Below are 18,527 nucleotides of genomic sequence, written 5' to 3' on the forward strand. Positions count from 1 at the left end.
CGCCCGTGCGCACCGCCGCGCCGCGATGCGCCCCATGACGCCCGCCGCCTGACTCCTGCCGGACACCGGCACGCGCCACGCCTGCCGCTCAGGCGTGACTGCTCTGAGGACTGGCACGGCCTGGGCGTCATGTTAGCGTCGCCCGATTCCTGGGGGAATGTCGAGCAGAGGGCATACATGCATACATGCGGACGCGTTTTGCAGATTTTAAGGTCTTACGCAGTATCTTTGTGGCTTCACGAACGCTCGTCGTTAAAGTTAGGTGAAGCTCCTCGAGTGGAATTAAAGGCGAGCCGCAAAGGTGCAGCAGCGTCGGAGGATGCAGCAGACGAATGGTCGATTCGAACTGACAGACGCCCCAGTTAACAGTCAAACAGGACACATGAAGTCTGGATGCGTCGCGTGACAACAGAGCCGTTCCCGTCTAGTCTCGGGTTTTGACGGATTGATCGGTTCTGATCAAACTCTGACCTTTGTGGCCAGATGTGACCCTTTGAATGTTATCTGAATGAAGCCTCAATAACACATACTTCACGACTTTGGAAGGTCTTTTTTACATATTCCCTTCATTGATGTGATTTGTTTAGGCCTAACACAGCCATAGCGGCCAACACAATAACTTGTTTTCGCTGGTCTGACCTCGTATGACATAGTATAGGTCAAATGTGTCCGACTAGTAATTATCAGATGGAGTTCTCCAAGAACTACTCAGCGCCGTCTTCTGCATTGCCACAGCATGATTAGGTCTTGATATATGATTAGTAATTTCTATTAGGCTCATTCAATCATTTTGATCTGATCTGACTAGCCAAAGGTCACACTTCCCATCATTCAGGTGCACTTATCTGGTGCAGTCTGGCAATGGATTTCCAATGGGAATGGATGGCAATGGATTTCCGTTTTCCTCGTGACTCTAACTTACTTAGTGTTTGAGATCTTAGGGACATCTGAGGCCCCTTGCAGGACGAAGTCGAAAATATTTCGTAGGGCAAGGGTTAAACCACCTAGCAAAAGGATCTTGATCATGCCTTTTCTCGAAATGATGTGAACGAAAGAAACACATAGCAAAGTGTATTGAATGTCTATGCTAAGAAAATTAGCTTCCCTGTCCGATTTCTTCAAGTGCTGAATAAGATCGTTTTTCAACTTGCTGTCCACGATGAAGCACTCCGGCACGAAACGTGTTGGATCGGCTCCGACCACGTCTTTATATATATATATATATATATATATATATATATATATATATATATATATATATATATATATGCCATTCGCCAATGCAGACAGAGGTATCTCATTACTTTAGTTCAATAGGATTGTCGGTGTTTGTGATTCAATCTGATCTTCGGGCATCAGATGTTTGAGAATTTAATGTGAGAATGTTCTCTTGTAGTGTACTTGGAGTTTGACATTTTGACAGCTATTCATGACATTGTATTAAAGAAATGTTCCATTCGTTCCTCAAATATGCTTTTAAACTAGGCGGGCAATCCGTCTGTGCCCGGGGATCATAACTAGCAATCGCTTGTAGATTTCGGTAAGTACTTCCAATGCCGGTGTATTGTACAACTTACCTTTCTGCCTTCAAGGTACCTCTTTCATGCTGACGCCGTCAACAAAGTCCTCGGCATTTTTCCGTCTTGCGATATGCATATTTATCCAAATTGCTATGCCCGATCCATGGATGTACCCGTTCAGTATGGATACCGGCGGGGTCGTCCAGTCCATGAAGTCCTCTAAGGGCACGACAACGTCGCAAAAGACGCGGGATATCGCTTGTCAAACTCCATGGAATGTCGGTCGACATACCCGTTGACATGTATCAAACGGGTCATGAACGGCAACGTCACCCCGCAAAAAATATTCATCCTCCGCATTTGATCGGAGGGATGTAAAAATCCTGAGAACTCCGCTACCGAAAACAAGCACGAGCACCCTCTGCGGCTGCCTCCGTTCAGCCAGGGCTGAACCTAAGACCGGACGAGGACTGATGGGATTGTGAGCAGCCATTGCCCTTGTCCATCTCAAATTGCCTCGCTTCGCTGCACTCTCTAGTTGACCTGCGACCAGAGTGTCGTTACACCCACCGTGCAGGGGCTCTGGCCGGCGCTCTCACGGTTGCGCCCGTGGTCCCGACGGCTGTGACGGACAAACCGTTCCGCTGATTGGTCGGCGCCGGGGATGGGGCGCGCCCCGGGCGGCCGTGCGGCCCCGGCCGCCCGCCGCCGCCGGCGCTGGTTAGCTGCGGCGACAGCGCGGACGACAGGGGACAGATCGCTGCCGTGGGAACGTGCCATTAGTGGGCCGACGGCGGCCGCGCTTGCGGCGGCCCGAGGCCAGGGTCGGCCGGTTGTCGCGGGAACGGCGTTCGGTGTCCGCGCCGGCCCGGCCCGGCTCCCAGACTCCGCCTACGCCGCGGCGGGCGCCGGACGCGTGCGGTCGGCGATCGGTCGGCGCACTTGCCGCGTCACTGCCGCCGTCGTCGGTGTCAGACATCACCTCTGCGGCATCTTTCGGGCTCCATGATCGCGGTTGTCACGTTACTCATCCGCGCAAGTAGCTGCTTCGGTCATGAGCGTGTCAGCGTCTTGTGACGATTGTCGCCGTTATGGGATCAGTGAATAATTGTCAATTTCCAAGTTGGAACTGGCACGTTAAAGTATGTAATAGAATATCGGAGACGTTTTCTCCGGTTCCATTCCTCCCCGCTTACCCACCGGTTGCGTGTGATTGATCGACTTCCACTGATTGGGTGCAAAGTCGGCTTTGCTTCATCACAATCGATTGAAATCGGGATTGTAGGCTTTCGGCGAAGGAGATGCATAGTTTCTGCAGGTGAATACAATCAGCTCATTCCCTTCTGCATGCCGCGCCATGACTGAGACATCCCTTCAAATAAATTACAGCCGTCGTGTCTGTACTCCGGAGCCAAACTTCATTAATCATATCTCCATTGTCAATCTGCCTCGGTCGGCTGGCATCGGCGGTTTTTGCGCTCGCCGGCAGGCCGTGATGTCACTTATGTTCCGCCTGTTTTGACTGATGGTGGCACACAGCTGAACGGCCCTCTACGCCCCGAGAAGTGATCGGAATAGTGATTGGTGCATCACCTGTTGGCAGCCGGCCATTCGTATTCGGAGCGGCCAGCGGCCTGCCAGACTGCGCGGCCCCGGCTTCATAGATCATGAGCAGCGGGCGAGGCCGAGCCCCCCGCCAGCCCAGCGGCGGCACGCCCGCCGGCGCTGGAGCTCTCGGCCCGTCTGGGGCACTCTGGAACTCACAGCCGGTCCAGGGCACTCTGGAACTCAAAGCCGGTCCGGGGCACTCTGGAACTCGCAGCCGGTCCAGGGCACTCTGGAACTCATAGCCCGTCCGGGGCACTCTGGAACTCACAGCCGGTACAGGGCACTCTGGAACTCGCAGCCGGTACAGGGCACTCTGGAACTCGCGGCCGGTCCAGGGCACTCTGGAACTCACAGCCCGTCTGGGGCACTCTGAAACTCACGGCCCGTCAGGGGCACTCTGGAACTCACAGCCGGTCCGGGGCACTCTTGAACTTGCAGCCCGTCCGGGGCACTCTGGAACTCACAGCCGGTCCAGTGTACTCTGGAATTCGCGGCCGGTCCAGGTCGCTCTGGAACTCACAGCCGGTCCAGGGCACTCTGGAACTCGCAGCGGGATCCGGACACTTTGAAACGCACGGCGGGTCACGGGCACTCACGCTCAGGGTTCCAGTAACTGCGGAACTTACAGCACGTCCTGTTCACTGAAGAGGCATGCAGCACCACCTCTGGTCGGTGTTCGAATGCTGGGCTCTCGAAAGTTCTCGGAAATTATAACAATTGACAGGACTTCTGTATCTTGTGACCTTCCAAAACAAAAGGGACGGCGTTAAAACTTGCCGTGCCTGCGTGATGCGGACACTTGTGAGGGTTGTGAAAGGCTGGTGCCACTTGGCCGTTATTCAGCAGATGTGTCGGCAAGTGTGGATTTGGTTCATGGTCAATCCCCATGCGCTGAACTGCTCATTTTCCTTTGATTTCTCGCCGGTAAAGGGGAATTATTCGATCACGGTTCTCATCCATAAATAGTAATTTGGTCTGAAAGGTCACTGGTCGACCTGAAGGGGTCAAATAGAGAGCGGCTGAATTCTTCAGATGCCAAACTAACCATGGGTTTTTGATTGCTGCCTCTGAAGCATTGACTGGCAGAAGATGACGAGGGCTTCACACTCACCGCGCCAGCGGCGCAAATAAAAGTTCTGCCACCACCGATCAAGCTCAGAAGCTTCAAAGACTACACGAAATTCCCGGAGGCCGCGGTCCCGCTGGGGAACTACTCAGACGTCATTTCAAAAGCGTCGACATCGAGCAAGCCGTCGTCCCCTCCGCATGAAAGCCCGACGAAATTTAGCTAGCAGCGGTCCACAGCCTTATGCTCCATTGCTTGCCTGCCGTGTGCGGCGCCGTCGCGACCCCTGCTCGCAGGTGGGGGTTCGGCCTCCGTCGCCGTCGCCCGCCGGCGCGGCGGGCTCGCGCGCGCGGCACCGCGTCAGAAGTCGGCGCGGACGCGGCCGCTTGGCGCAGTCGGCGGTCCTAGTGCGGGCGGCAGACTCAACAGACGGGTCGGCGGCCGGTACCCTGAGGCGCCACCGCGGTTCGCCGGCAAACACAGGCGGCCATGTAATGAAGCTCGCCAGATGTGTTGAACAGGCCCAGTAAATAGAGAGGCCCGCATCACGGCAGCCGCTGTAAACTGGACTCCAGGTGTGCGGAGCGGCAAGAGACTGAGAGAAAGAGGGAGAGGAGGAAAGAGGGAGAGAAGGTAGAGGGGGAGGGAGAGGGAAAGAGAAAGAAAGAGGGTTGGGGGAAGAGGGAAAGGGGTGGGGGAGGGAGAGGGGAGGGAGAGGAAAAGTTCTCTCTCTTCCCTCTCTCTTTCCCTTTCTCTTTTTCTCTCCCTCTCTCTCTCTCTCTCTCGCTCTCTCTCTCTCTCTCTCTCTCTCTCTCTCTGAGAGAGAGAGAGAGCTCGAGAGAGAGAGGGAGAGAGAGGGAGCGGTGAATAGTGTGGTCTTGCCATTGTGATTTTGTAGACCTGTGGTTTTGACGCAGACAAGTGATGCCCCTGAACTTTTGGGATAATGTTGGGTGTAACTGACCAGCATTTCGCTCCCAGCTTGTGATCGCCAGTTAATCAAATATGTGTGTTGCTCAGTTTTGTTATATATCTCTAGTATTAGAAAATAGCATGTGCATCACGTGTAATGTAATGACGCAACATAATAAGTGAACACAGGCGAATGGTTTTCCCCAGGATTGTGCTCTGGTTTTCCTTCTGCCTTAAAACTGCATAGCACCTTGGTCATCTGTTGGTGCTTGGTAATTGTATCAATAATCATTTAATAGTGTTGGCTGTGCGGGTTAACGATGGTGGCAACAATAATGGCAAACATTTGAAACCACCCTTTTTATTTGCGTCATCACCGCTCGCTGCAAACAGCTATAAATGCATCACAAAGGTTTTGACGCTCCAACTGCGGAGAGAAGACTAAAAAGAGAAAGGCAGCAAAAGCGTCCGCCTAATATCTGCACCATGTCACAATTGCGTCACAAAGGCAGTTACGATCTAACTTACAGATAAAACAAACCCAGCGTGCGCCACCAATAGATTGGTGGGCAGTTTCGAACGCAAACTAAACATCGTTAAACTTACACAAAGGTGCAGTATGGCATTCATGAATAACAGTGTAACTCTAACTCTGCCTGAACTTATATCTCACCGGGTGAGGAACATGCTGCCTGACAGTACATGCCGGCTGGGCTATCACTATGAAAATGCATAGCATGGTGTCCGTACCTATGCAAATGAGGCAATGGTCAGCATACCCTCGTCTTCGCATGTATCCGATTGCACAATAATGCAAATTTGTATGGCTTGCGCTACATTTATGTGACGCCTGTTTTCAACACAGGTATGCATTTCGTAAGGTGAGATGCGCCGGCCGGCCGATACTCGCAGAGCTTTGTGCAGCATAGATAGATTAGACAAATAATGCAAACGTCATGTCATGTAAAACCGGTTCTTGCTCCAGCGTCAGTACTCAAATGGCTTGACCTGACACGCTCGGCGTTACCACCGCGGCAAAAGCAATGCAGGAAAACGGCTACCAGCCGGCTTTTCCAGGCCACCCGACATTTTTTATCCAGCCAGTGCAATCAATGCCGGCCAATTTGGCGCGGCGACGGCGCGTCCGCGGTCGAGTTGAGAACCACTCTCGGGGAGGTCATAGGCGTCGCGGCCCCGCGAGAGCCAGAATTCCCGTGCAAGGCCCACCGCGTGCCAGCCAAGGACAGCTGCCAGCATGCAGTGTGCAGCCGCATAAAGGCAGGCCAGTGCACCCGGCCTCTAGCAACAGTGGCTCGGCCTCTCCGCCACGCCTCCCCGGGTCGGCTCGCCTGCGAGGGAGATTTCTCCCGGAGGAGCCGGCCGGGTCAATGCTTGTTTTGTTGCCGCCAACCGGGCGCTCGCTGTGGGTCAAATGTAGGATTGTGATGTTATGTTGTGATCCAGAGGCCGAACGGCCTGGGTCCCGCGGAGCCCCGTCGACCTCGGCCAGGGTCGGCAGCGGCGGTAGCGGTCCGCACACAGGCGGACACGCCGACGGTGAGGTCACGTGACCGGACGACAGCAGGCTGGTGGGCACCACGTGGACATCGCCGTCACGAAATTCGGCCACGCCGTGGGTTCGTTTCAACGAGCTACGAACGGTCAAAGTCTAAGTCGGAGACCGTAATCAGACATGGTCCCAGATCACGAAAACATATCCCAGCAGCGAATGCGAAAATGTTGGGTTCCGCGTGCGGAGACAAGTTTTACGTAAAAACATTTCTGAATTGTTTTCTACAGTCGTAGAACTGTGACACAGCTTCGCCGAAGTATCTTTTCGGAACATGGGGGTTTTCACGGTTTTGCCGAAATCTTTTTCGGCATGTATTTTCCGTGGCACCTTTCCTGACAATTTCTCTGACATTTCCGTAAATGTTCTACTTCCGAGGCATCGTTCATGACGTTGGATGCATTCTCCAACGCATGAAGGATCCTTGAGATGTTGGGTCACTCAGTGGTGTTGTCAAATTATCCTTTAGGATAAGGGCCGCCTTCTCACTGTTGAGAGGCACCCTGCGTGATATGGGATCGTTGCTTGGGATCCAGGAACGTTGCCCGGTCATACACGCTGCAGCGGATGATTGTGTGACCGCGAAGGTCATGGTGGCTTCGGTCCGGCACCAGGGACTCGAGCGCTGGCAGTTTTGCGAAGGCATGCCGGCGCAGTACGTCTGGCACACGTCAATGGAGAGGCTCGGGCGGCTGACAGCAGCTTCCTGGAAGTATTTTTGCACCGCTGCGGCTCGGATACCCTCAATGGCCTGACTAGCACAACTGGCCTAAAATTGACGCGATCGAGGGTGTTAAGTTCAGTTCATGCATTTGCGACCCATGCCCCGTGTCGGTGTCTTCATCTCTGGTTCGTTGTTTGGATTTTACTTGCGCAGCATGTAACTTTGACTCGACCTACACAGTAACGACGTGTTAGTCTTTGTGCTTTCGATTAAAGGATGCATCAGCAGGATATCATGGTCAGGTTAAGCATAAGATAGGATATGAGAGTTGCTAACTGCCACGATGCAGGCGATGTCAAAGCTAGACATCTCAACTAAACATTCTTGGAAACCGATACCAATGGGCTTCATCAATGCTTTGGAAAAACCATCTCATGCGTATTTAACGGGCTGGGTCCGCTGCTGTAACATTCGCACAGTAGCTCCCGGGTAACTTTCAGGCAATGTTGCCTAACAACAACGTAAATTTTCTGGCTGATTTCTGTCAGGATTGCCAGTTTTAATCGAAACACCGATGCATTCGCGATAATTCTTTATCCTCGCAGTTGTGGCTAATTTTCCCGAGAACGCAAATATTTATGATAGGTATTGGCAAAAATAAACGGGACCGAACGCTTGTGTGACTTTCATGACACCATATCTCACGGTTTATACTACGGCGTCCTGTACTCGAGATGGCATTTGAAGAAGGTGACATTGGCCGTTCTCTGGTCGATTTCAAGCGCACCCAATGGCGGATAGGATAAATACCCGATTGTGAATTGCAGCTGTTGCATTGCTTACACTGTGCACTCGATCTCACATCTTTGTCTGCTTTGGTCGTTGGTACGTAACACGAATCCTAAAAGACACACTACAGCGGTTGCGCTCATGGTTTTGGCACATTGCCGCGTCTTCGGCTGACAGAGCGACCCACACTTCTACGGGGGCTGTAGGACAAAAAAGTCAAACGACAATAAGTCGAAGAACAAAAAGTATAATGGCAAGAGGTCAAACGACAAGAAGTCACGCCGGATGAAATTCGGGTGCGGGAATTCAAAGGCAAAACGCAATAGGACAGAAAGCCAAATGACAAAGAATCAAATGACAAAAGTCAAAGACTCAAAAAGTAAAAGGGAATGGAAGTCAAATGGATAAAAACAGAACAACCTATCAATAAGATAAACGGTTGTTCTGCCCAGAAGCCCTAGGCTTGCATAGGGTCCACAAACACAATAAGAGCCGATGGTCAGCTGCTCACCAAAGGGGGGGGGGGCGGTCAAGGGAAGTAAAGCTCTTCCTGGGAGGGGAAGCTCTTGCCCCCTTCCTGCTGCTGTCAGGCCGAGAGTCCTGACTCTGTTGTCCTTTAAAATTATTGGCTGTGAACGTGTTGTCCGATTACTCTGCGCCAGTGCGATGCTTCTTTTCATACCAGGTCAGCAGCGTTCTTTTGATGCGCCGCCGATTCGTCGGGATTTGGACCCCCTTTGAATTGTGTTGTTGTTTCCTAAAAACGATTTGAAGATTGCACCCTTTCAACCGTATCCGATGGCTTAGGTGGATCGAGAGAATTAGTGAAATTACAATGGTCCAAGGAAGACCTGCTTGTTTAAACTGTTTGCAGGCGAACTATACTACTCTATACGGCACAACATTTGAGGTTGAGCCTTCTGTGCTGAAAGCTCAGTGAAGCTTTGGCACGTGCCTGCATAAATGTTAGCTTGAAGAGAGCTTGGCCAAGCCGACTCACCCAAACGTAAAGCTTGTTGACAGTTTAAGCGAGACCTTGTAGACTGTGCTCTCGCCCGTGTGGTCTGTGCTCTCGCCCGTGTGGACTGTGCTCTCGCCCTTGTGGTCTGTGCTCTCGCCCTTTGTGGACCGTGCTCTCGCCCTTGCGGACTGTACTCTCGCTCGCAGCAGCCTTCGCAATAAGCCCTAGACCTTTATCTGCAATGCTTACGTTGACTGACTCGTGGTTCGACTGGTTTTAACCCATCTGTGCGCAGTATCTATGCGTTTTAAATGAAAGTAATGCCAGCAGTTTCTATGCGTTTGGATCACTAGCAACAGCAACAAATGCTAATTGACTTCCACTGCAAGCTGATCTGGTTCGTGCAGTACAACGAGAAGTGCTTGCATCAAAAGGATTAGCGTTGCAACCTGGTTGCATCAGCATGACAGCTGTGACATTGGTAGCTAGTCGACAAGTCAAAGTCGAAAGAACAGGTGGTTGATATGCGGAAGAGATTGGGGGGATGCCACCCTCATACTTCTCAGTAATCGTTATCGAGCGTTATTTAAAAGCGCCGTTCTATCCGGAGCGCGTTGGCATACACAATATGTTTACATTTTCTATTATATTTCACATTGCGAGCTCGCCTTCTTTTCTAAATTTCGCTTTCTGCTACGTTAATTCAACTTGTACGTATGCGCCTGTCAACACTGCAACGAACAGTTAACCCGGGCATGATGCAATACATTGTCGTCCGTTGTTTATCAAATCTGGTCTTTACAAATGTTTAGGCACGTTTGCATAAATGTTTACGACATCTGAGTCACGGCCACGGGTTAGGATTCTCGCGTCGCGGAATATTTGCGACGTTGAGTTTAGCCCAATGCTGTTCACATCTTTGAAGCCTTACTGTTGTGATAATATGGTATTCCTCCGATGTAGCGAACATCCAGATATCACACCTTATAACTGAAGTGCGCCTTGTTATTTTAATGGTGTCAGCAAGGTACCTCTATGCATCTTCGAGCACCGCGCTTACCATACTTGACTGACTTCGTAGCTCGCATCTCCTGCTCACCGGCGGGTGGCGAACCAAACCTGAAATGGCGCCGAAGTGGAATTTCACTTCGCGTCATGCATGCACGTTTCACTGATTACTTTCCACGTGCCGTTCGCCAGATGGTTTGCAGAAGACCTGTTTTGCTGGCACGGGTCAGTGCATGCCACGAGGATGTAACCTTTTGGGTGTTGACGTAAGTGGCGTCGGTCCGAATGCGCCCAACGGTTCTCATCTCTTTCCGCGTGCTTTGCCACCGCGACCTGTGGCACGGACCGAGTTCTGACGTCAGCCGTGACCTCGCACCTCGATCAGCGGCCTGCTCATAACCCCTGACCCGGCACTGTTCCCCACGGGCCAATGTGGGTCTCCGGCGCCGGATATCCTGGAGTTCGCGTGGGTAACATCGCATTCTAAAACACTCGTTTCAGCTTGATAGCGACATTTACGGATTGCACGCGGCTGGGTTCGGTGGCAGGCCGGTTAACCTACGATTTTGTTTGTAATCTCATCATTCGACGTGACTTGAGACTTCAGTCTCCTAGAATGATTGTGAAACTGAGCACAGTGCCACTGGACACTTTGACCGCCGTCTTGGAAAAGACCTGTGGTCCAAACAGCTCTCTGTTCGATCAGGATGTTGGGTGACGGGCGCGAGCACCTGTCGTGACCTCTGACCTCCAAACCGTGCATATTTGCTGCAGGGTGGTCTGGTGACCTGCGATCGGGAGCACTGCCCCATGACCGAGACGTGTCATCTGGTCATGCTGGGACAGAAGATCAAGCCTGACTCCTGCTGCGAACGCTGTAAAGGCAAGTAGGGCCGTTAAGGCAATCACGTTTCTCTGGGGCCAGAGATATTATGTTTGGCTTACATGTGTCAAATCCCGCATTGCTTTATGATCCATGTTTGCATCAATGTGAGCTGCCTCACACATTTCACTGAAGATAACCTTGCCATATAGTGGTTTGCCTTCGTTTGGTTGAGTTTAAAAGGCATGTCAGGCGGGCTCCATAAAAGGGCATAATTTTCCAACGCCATTAGGTTTCAGCCGTAAATCAAGAGCTGCTCACGGAAATTGTATTTTACGGCTGATACGGGGTGATTAAGAAATATTCGTAAATGCCTGGCTTATCTAGAGCATTTTACCTGACTCAAGCATTTTGTCAGGCGCCACTGCTCATGAACGCGAACTGAGACGAATGTGTTTAGTTCACGTCAATATTGCTTAGATTGCACTTGCATTCAGAATAAACAATTAAGGACGGGCCTGACCCTGTTTGTGTATCTACGAGGTGCAGTTGCATGTTTATGTCAGTCATTGAATGAAAAAATGCAACACCAGTAAAACACAGCAAGCGGAATTTACAACGGTATGAATGAAATACAATTGAGAAGGTGAATAAGCATCTTGATTAAGCCCTCCTTATCACTCATGTTAAGGAGATGCCAGTGATATTCAACCTTAAGTCAGACTTGGGTTTCATTCTCTGTGGCTTCTGCACCTCTCTGTCCTCTACCAAGAAAGCGCCATCTCCTCCACCCCACGTTCGCCGTCATCTTCCCGCCCCTCGGTCACGCGGGAAGACTCCAGGGAATCCCGCGTCTTGCGCGTCGCAGCTTCCTCGGTACACCGGATGCCACCAATCGGTGCGCCGCATTCCGGACTAGCTGCTCTGTCGGCCACTCTGCAGGTCGGAACAGAGCGTGGCGAGCCGCGTCCGCGGCCCGGCCCGGGTCACCACAGGTCAGCGGAGGTCACCAGGGGTTCGCGGAGGCCTGATACCTGTCCGCCACTTTACGCTGGCTCGCTAATTGCGGTGCAGGATCTCGGGGACGACCAGACCGTCCGGCGACGGCCCGTGAGGGTGCCGCGGCCGGCCGGCCGACGTTGACCCCGTGACCCGGCGGGCTGGCCTTGCCATTACCGACGGCGGCGGACGCCACAGGAATGGCCGCGATCAGCGCCGCTGCCGCGCCTCGAGTAACGAGCAGCCCCGCCGGGCGCTGGCCGCCGCCGGCCGCTGGCCGCATATAGCTGTCAGCACAGCTGTCTAACGACTTCCGCAACATCTTACTTTTCAATCTTGCGAATTTATGTATGGTTTAATTACTCTAAACGACCTGTTTCTGTCGGATGTTTGAGCACTAATGCTAATTTTTATAATTTGCTTGCAATGAGCACAAAAGGTTACATTTCCGGTTGGAAATGCATTCATTCGGAATTTATGGCAACAGTACGAGATTTACTGGTTTCATTCAACTGGCATATATTTTTGTTACGGGTGCCAGCGCTCGAATTCCAGCTGGCCCCATACCTTCGGAGTGCAATGTGGCCAGAAGGCGCCGGTCCGTCCGAAAAAATCATCACGTGGCATCGACATAGGCATGTCCGAGAGCTACTAAGGCAACAACAATGGCAAGGAAATCAACGGGCACCCGCCTGCACCTTTGCATTTCACCTCAGTTATGAGATCGCATTCAGCCAGGAGATAATATGCCGGTTTGTCGAAGCATACGTAGCGGAAAACTCTCGCGTTACGTAACACCAAGAGGCCTCGATTTTGCTGCATCATGGGGCAGTCCTCAATTGCATGGTGAGAATGGGGCTGAGGAAAAATCCAGAGTTCATCCATGCAGCGTCCCCGTGACCAGCGCCTGTAACAGGGGTGTCCCACCTTTGGGGCATGTGTCAAGAACATTTTCCGGTGAAGCCTAAGAATTATTTACGTGTAATGATAGCACCAGACAGAGCCACTACAGCACCACTCAGATGTAATGGGGGTGCAAACTTTAACTATTTTCGAGTTCCAGCTTTCGCTGTGAACGCTTTGAAACAGTATTACATTTCGTCCTTTCTTGGGAGCCCCAGAGCGTATCCCGAGTTAGCGACAACTGCAGCTGTCGCGGTCGTCATCGTCATGAAACCACCGTCGTCATGACGATGGCGGAGTCTCATAGGGGTCGTTATCAGCTGTTCCGGGTTTGAGATATCGCTTTTGATCCGTGTATCTGCCCATTGCTGGCCTGCGGACTTGCGCGTTACTTCAGGCCATGTGATAGCCCCCTTCCAAAGCCCAAGTGCGCTTTGAAAAGGGTCACTGCGTAAAACGCCAAGGGGGGGGGGGGAATCAAAGCCACGGTGTAGCGTTTCGTTGAATTCGCGGGATAATAGCCCCAGGTGCATATTTTTCAAAGAAGGGTTTGCATCTCACAGAGCGTACGCGTTGGAAAAACAACGCAAAATAAATATATGACTTTCATAGTTGTAGGCGTGGAGTTCAGCAAGATTTCTTCCGCAGGAGCGGATGCTTCGAATCGAAATGCTGGGACATTCGAACAGATTTCGAGAAAACTGGCATTACCGATTAAATCGGACCCAGGGCCACGTGCAACTCGCTATGCAGGTGGGCACGTTGTCGCACCCCCAACGATATCGTGCAGGGCATAAAACGGTTCCTGAATCCTCTCATTGACAGGGAGTTCAGCTCCTTGCGACAGGTGGCGAAATCCCTACATATTTCTTTCTGCACCGCGCATACCATGCCTATGATCTCCCAGCGCAAGATCATTGAGCAGAGCAGCAGCCTGACTGCAACTACAGACGCTGGGTCGCATTGGGGTGTTTCTATTCAAAAGACGCCAGTCTATCTCGTTGGGCACCCACAGTTCCTAGCGTGTTATTGAAACATCGCAATCCGGTGACTTATAACGTGCTGAAACGCTTCTCGCGAAGCGGCGTAAAATGTTTTAGATCAAGCAGGGCTTATGACAAAATATAATAGCCAAACCAACAACATGGCAGCTGTTTCGGGATGGCACGCTATCATTCGCTATAATCGTTCTTCAGTTCACTATTCTGCCGCGAATTTTCGCCTGTCGTACATAAAGTTGGATGAAAAGGTGCACGTGGTCTTCACTTATTTCCAAAACCCGCCCCTGAATGTTCGGGGCCGCAGACCCTGTCGATGGACAAGCTAGGCGCAACCATGGCACTTGTTGACATTTGCATGATATCTAGAAATGGGCTGAACACTCCTGGAGCATTCTGCCAATCTGCTTTCCTTAATGCACCACCAGAACTATACAGGTAGCAGCATTCATGTCTAGACATGACATATTGCCGTTATGTCACACACGATGCATTAGTTTGATCAGCTGTGCTTCCACCCTCTATTTTAATCGTACTTGCCACCATTGGAAGGGAATCAGGAATCATTGCAATTGCGATCACAGTGCATGTTGTATGAGGGATTGAGATCAGATTACAATCCTTAAAAAACGATCTCTGCCAATCATTCAGATGCAAAGAAGTTGTCATATTTTTGCTCCTTTTTTGTGATAATATGTCACGGTTTTGAAGTCACCGGCCGGAGGGGCCAGTATCCGCGTCTTTTCACCGGCAGTTGCATCAGAAACTTTTCGTTCAAGGTGAGTGTTCAACACTGATCCATCCTTGAGCGTAGGATAGTTCTGTGACGGTTGTCTCTTGTGCGCAGGATGTCAGACAGCGGATGGCTCCTACAAGGAGGGAGACGAGTGGAGAGACCCGGCAGAGCCCTGTCTTGTCAGTCACTGCTTCAGCGGAGTCATCACGCGCTCCAAGGTCAAGGTCAGCAGAGCGCACTGTCAGACGTGGGAGCGGGGTCGCAGCAGCTATGTGGGAGCGGAGCGCAGTGTCAAACACGGGGCGTTGCATCTTTGACAGGGGGAGGGGAGGGGAGTATCAGTCAACCAACCAAATCCGTTCCAAAAAATAATGTTTATCACTGTCTTTAGCCCACTCATCTTTTTTGTAAAACTACACCCCTTTTTCTCTCTCTCTCTTTCGCTTATTTCTGTAATCTCCTCACTTATCATCGGCGTACAGGACATCTCCAAGGACAATTAATCATCCGGTGACTGCTCACATGATGGCCTGTACAAAATTGAGCGAGTTACAATGGACTGGCATTGCGGATTAGTGGCATATGTACTTCCTTTGTATGTTTTTGCTGTTCATGGAATGCTTCAGTGCCAAACGGTGCCTTCATAACAGGGCAGCGGGTAGTGATAGCCGTCCAGTCTTTTGATAATTTGCTATATAGTTATTTGGCAGGGCCTGTGGTGTCTGTGCCGTCTAGTCTTTTGATAATTTGATATATAGATATTCGGCAGGGCCTGTGGTGTCTGCTGCGTCTTTGTCTGGGGACGCAAAAGGCTGCCTCAATCTCTGCCAACATTTTGCTGTTCAGCACGGTCTCTTTTGTAGCGAAAAACGGTATACTTGATCCACGACTTCCCCCAAACACGCTTCCCGCATTCTGAACCACAAGTGCATGAACGAACAACGTGCATCCCCACTAGCAGCGTCCAGCAAAGAACGGCACGCTGTCACGCTAGCCACTTCCCTCATGCACCGCCCGGTCTGTTCTTTGAGCCGTTCACCCTCGCGTGACACGCCGTGCCACGCTGACCCGTCTCGTTCTCCCGCAGTGTCACACCCCCTGCAGCCACCCGCTACCGCCGGCGCCCGGGCAGTGCTGCCCGCGCTGCCCGGACTGCCAGCTGTCCGGGGCAGTGGCCGGGGCGGGTCGGAACGTGACGTTGCCGGACGACCCGTGCGTGGCCTGCCGCTGCGGCAAGGACGGCACGCAGAGCTGCACGCGCCGCGTCTGCCCCGCGCTCTCCTGTCCGGCCTCGAAAACAGTGCGCCACCCGGGGCAGTGCTGCTACCGCTGCAAAGGTACGGCTTGTGCTACAGCCAGAGGATAGCCTGCTCCAGCGGAGGCCGTGGGCCGTGCGCACTGCACCGTCGAGGGAGGCACTGCACCGTCGAGCGGAGGCACTGCACACTGGGCCGTGCGCACCGCACCGTCGAGCGGAAGCACTGCACACTGGCTGGGCCGGAGCCTGCACACTGGGCGTGCGAACTGCACCGTCGAGCGGAGGCACTGCACACTGGGCCGTGCGCACCGCACCGTCGAGCGGAGGCACTGCACACTGGGCCGTGCGCACTGCACCGTCGAGCGGAGGCACTGCACACTGGGCCGTGCGCACCGCACCGTCGAGCGGAGGCACTGCACACTGGGCCGTGCGCACCGCACCGTCGAGCGGAGGCACTGCACACTGGGCCGTGCGCACTGCACCATCGAGCGGAGTGGTGCGCGTCTTGCCGGTGATATAAATTGTGTAAGCTGCGCAGTTTCGGCCGCGAACCTCAAAAATAAGGTAGGAATGTGCTATGAAAAAACGGGACGGACCCGTCTGCGTATGAGCGTCATGTGGCATCATGACGCCAAACTCGCGTACGCTGGGAGTGCTGTCACGGCATCGTGCAGATGGAGATCCGTCTCTACATCCGGCCACCAGAAGCAAGCCTTTCGTTTACGACTTGCGCGCTTGCCGTTCAACGTTACTTCTGCTTTAACCAATGTCCAAATTGGAGGAGCAGCTGTGAGCGATTGCTTTTGCAACATCCGGTTGCGGTGGGGCGTCTGCCCCGGGCAGGGCACCTAGGTACGTCATAATGTGACTTAAGTGAGTCCACATACAGATGTACCTGCTCTATGAATGTGGTGCCTCTAGCTCGCTTAGTCGTTGAGATCTTAGGGAGCCAACTTGAGCTCATCCGAGCGCGTCGCATTCAGCCAGCCACCTGGTAAAAAAACACTTCTCACATTCCTGCAATGTATGAGCTAATGCGGTGCGCCCACTCCGTCCTTTTTAAGCCCGTTTGAGAAAAAAAAAACACTGTAAAAACGCATGCTCATTACGGCTTACTGTGTACCTAAATAGACCAACTTGACAAGCATGTGCTTTGAAAACGTGCGCCTGACATAATGGCCGATGTTCGGAGAATGAAACATTCAAAAAACGCAAGGCATGTCACGTTGATGATGCTGCGCACAGTTTTGTGAGAGATACTGCATCTTCAGGCCGCTGTAGTTCGGTGCGTGCATTGCTATGCGTGTATTTCGCTTCGCAAATATGCTGCCAGTTTCCCTGTTTTCAACAGCAAAAGCAGACGGCGATGATAAGACGGTCTTGAAAATAAAGGAGTGCTGCATTCCGTGCCGATAACGGCTGCAGTGGGCGCCTCGATTAACATCGCGTCGGCTTAAACGATCCACGATCCGACAACTGAACATGGTTCGGCGTCACAAATAAATTTCATTCTCTTTGTGGACCTACACATGCGACATTGCCAGGCGCCGGTCCACCACCAGCACTTTTACTTTTACCTGCTAACGCCGGTGATAGTGCGAAGAGGCCCTCCAAAAGACCGCAGTCGAGACAATGCCACCTCAACTTTAATTACTGACATTGACGATGATGACGATGACACCGGTGCTGGCATCGATGACGACGGGGACGGTGATGCCGATGGCGATGGCGATAGCTTCGATGACGATGATGATGATCGTAATTGTTATAGGTATTAGCAGCAGTATGGGTATTAAAGTACTACAATTATGACGATGTTGAGCCCCTCTGGTATCACCAGGCACTCGCCGCGTGGAGCCGGGCTCGTCGGGCTGCCAGATGGGCAAGAAGCGGTACAGCACCGGCCAGCAGTTCACGCTGGACCCGTGCACACGCTGCACGTGCGAGAACTCGACCAGCGTGTGCCGTCGCACCAGCTGCCCGCAGCTGGCGTGCCCGCGGCGCCTGCAGCTGCACCAGCCGGACAGCTGCTGTCCCGTGTGTCGACCGCCGGAGCCGGTGCGCCGCGTCTGCCGCAACCGCCACCGACGCTACCAGGTGAGGCGAGGCGGCGTCGCCAGCAGCTGTCTCGACCACAGCATGACCAGCGGCCGCGCCTCCGTCGCGCAGGGCTCTGTGTGGCGTCGTGAGGCGGCGCGTAGCCGCCGACGTGTGTGCGCGGCGACCGCTCGTCCGTGGCCTTGGCGTCCGCGTGGCAGCGGAGCGGCGCGAGTGACGGGTGTGCCTCTTCACCGGGCAGGACGGCGAGCGCTGGAAGATCAGCGAGTGCAGCGAGTGCGGCTGCACGGACGGCCAGATCCACTGCCAGGCCGAGACGTGTCCGGCCGGCGAGCCGCAGTGCGGCCCCGGCTGGCACCCGGCCAAGCTGCCCGGACGCTGCTGCAAACAGTGCGTCGAGGACGACGCCGTCTGCACGGTGAGAGAGTGAGCGAGAGAGAGAGAGAGAGAGAGAGAGAGAGAGAGAGAGAGAGAGAGAGAGAGAGAGAGAGAGAGAGAGAGAGAGAGAGAGAGAGAGAGAGAGAGAGAGAGAGAGAGAGAGAGAGAGAGAGAGATGAGAGAGAGCAAGGGAGGAATATCGGGAGGGTGGACAGTTCAGGACTGTCATGGTCAAACTAATAGACCTGCGGTGCATTGATCTAAGGTTGCTCAGTG

At 52.9% G+C, this 18,527-nt stretch overlaps 2 protein-coding genes across 2 annotated transcripts in view; both read left to right on the top strand.

The window, feature by feature from the left end:
• The window catches only part of LOC119090117 (BMP-binding endothelial regulator protein), a 48,619-nt gene extending 48,521 nt beyond the window's left edge, over nt 1-98 (top strand). Inside the window, exon 7 of the mRNA XM_037212911.1 lies at nt 93-98. Coding sequence (XP_037068806.1) covers nt 93-98 — 6 coding nt within the window. The remainder of the gene's footprint in view (nt 1-92) is intronic.
• A 14,139-nt stretch (nt 99-14,237) lies between these two features.
• LOC119090118 (BMP-binding endothelial regulator protein) lies at nt 14,238-18,291 on the top strand (the record flags this gene model as incomplete). Its single annotated transcript, XM_037212912.1, is given in 5 exon segments — nt 14,238-14,259; nt 14,669-14,781; nt 15,645-15,894; nt 17,656-17,912; nt 18,115-18,291. Coding segments are annotated over 5 exon segments (819 nt in total), but the record flags the coding sequence as incomplete, so codon positions are not given.
• Between the last annotated feature and the right edge of the window lie 236 nt (nt 18,292-18,527).

This window comes from Pollicipes pollicipes, unplaced genomic scaffold, assembly GCF_011947565.3.
Source record: "Pollicipes pollicipes isolate AB1234 unplaced genomic scaffold, Ppol_2.1 Scaffold_3087;HRSCAF=3621_pilon_pilon_pilon, whole genome shotgun sequence".
In the NCBI taxonomy this organism is placed as follows: Eukaryota; Metazoa; Arthropoda; class Thecostraca; order Pollicipedomorpha; family Pollicipedidae; genus Pollicipes; species Pollicipes pollicipes.